Source organism: Corapipo altera, unplaced genomic scaffold (assembly GCF_003945725.1).
Source record: "Corapipo altera isolate COAL_440 unplaced genomic scaffold, ASM394572v1 40932, whole genome shotgun sequence".
NCBI classification, from domain to species: domain Eukaryota; kingdom Metazoa; phylum Chordata; class Aves; order Passeriformes; family Pipridae; genus Corapipo; species Corapipo altera.
The window spans coordinates 1-1774 of NW_020890153.1; the positions used below are offsets into that span (position 1 = coordinate 1).

The window sequence follows — 1774 nt, forward strand, 5'->3', positions numbered from 1 at the left end:
TTCTCCCGCAGGTAGAAGCCGAGCCCCAGCGCCAGGAAGACCAAGCCAAAGACGAAGCCCCCGACCCCCACCAGGATCTTGCTGCGGACGGTGTCCAGTGGCATCTCTGGGGGGAGCCGGGGGGGTCAGCACCCCCAAAACCTCCTCCCACACACCGCCCGGCACCCCACAGAGCCTGGCCCGCTCTCCCCCAGCCCACCCGGGGGTCCCTGAAACCTCCTGCCAGTCCCTTCCCAGCCCCTGCAGGGATCCCACCCGGCCCCTCCCGGCCCCTTGAGGACCCTCCAACCCCCCTCCCATCACCCCCAGCACCCACCAAACTCCCTCCCAGTCGCCCCCAGTTGCCCCCTTTCCCCCCCGGCCCCCCTGCCAGTGTGCCCCCGGTGCTGGGGGGGCCGGGCCGTACCCCAGTGCCGGCTGAGGGGGTGCTCCAGGCTGACGTGCTCCACCTGGCAGCTGTAGGTGACCCCACGCCGGGGGGGGATTTCCAGCAGCACCAGCACCTGGTAGGTCCAGTCCCTGTTTGGGACCACGTCGGTGGCCACCACGTGCTCCGGCAGCTCCTGCCCATCCTGGAACCACCTCACCTGCACCGGCGCAGGGTAGAAATCCATCCCGGAGCAGAGCAGGCGGCCGGGGCCGGGCTGGGAGCTCGACGGCACCAGCGAGATGGACACGCTGGGGGGCACTGGGAGGGACGGGGGAGACACTGGGCTCAGCTGGGGGACACTGGGAGGGAGGGCAGAGGGCTTGTATGGCATTGGTAAGGATTGGAATGACACCGGGAGGGACTGGGATGGCAGTGGGAGGGACTGGGAATAGACTGGGGGAGAAGGGGCTGGGCTGGGGGGGCACTGGGGAGAGAGTTGGGAGATGTGGGAGTAAAGTGAGAACGACTGGGAATGGACTGAGAGGGTCTGGGAGTGGAGTGACGGGGACTAGGAATTACTGGGAATGACTGGGAATGACTGGTCTGGACTGGGAAGGAAGCGATCGGGACTGGGAGGCTGAGTCGTGGTGAGGGAAGTCTTTGGTTTGGGTCTGCCTGGCAACTGGAGCGTCATCAGAGAGACGCGCTGGGATTGGCTGAGGGGCGTGAGCTCAGTGGCCCCAGCGGGGTGGAGACGCGGGGGGTGGGACTGGGAGAGACTGGGATGGACTGGGGGGCACTTGAAGGGGGCCAAACGCCACAGAGATGGACACAGGGAGGGTTGAGGGGTCTGGGGTGATTCGCAGGGAGGGTTTGAGGAGCTCCAGGGTCATTCCCGGGGCAGGGACCGAGGGAACCCGCTCTGCCCCACGCTCACCTCTCCTCTCCACGGTGAACGGGGCGAACACCTCATAGTTGTGCCGGCAGAACGTGTCCACCTGAGCCCGATAGAAGTCCATCCTTTCCTGTTGGCTGTTCCAGTACCTGGCACAAAACTGCCCAAATGGAGTGTCTCCCACAGAGATCCCCACATCGCTGTCGAAGTGGGCGAACTGCTCCCGGCTGTAGATGTTCCTCTGCACGAACCTCACCTGCTCGGTGCCGTTGACGAAGTGACACTCGTTCTTTGTCATGTGCTGGAACACCCCTGTGTGTGCAGGACACGGGTCAAGGGGTGCCCCGTCCCCCCACAGCAGGGTGGGAGCTCAGGGGGCCACCCTGGACCCCCCTTTCCCACCCCCCTCCCCCACGGACGCCCCAGCACCGACTCTTGGCTGGGGGGGAACCCCCCCAATAGCCCCCGGGGATGGACAGGGGGATTGGGGACCCCCCCAATGCGGATCC

General features: G+C 66.1%; 1 protein-coding gene across 1 annotated transcript; it reads right to left on the reverse strand.

Moving 5' to 3' along the window:
* Window positions 1-3: 3 nt before the first annotated feature.
* LOC113942356 (class II histocompatibility antigen, B-L beta chain-like) lies at window positions 4-1577 on the reverse strand (the record flags this gene model as incomplete). The annotated part of the gene is made up of 3 exons (XM_027633497.1): window positions 4-106; window positions 407-688; window positions 1308-1577. Coding segments are annotated over 3 exons (655 nt in total), but the record flags the coding sequence as incomplete, so codon positions are not given.
* Between the last annotated feature and the right edge of the window lie 197 nt (window positions 1578-1774).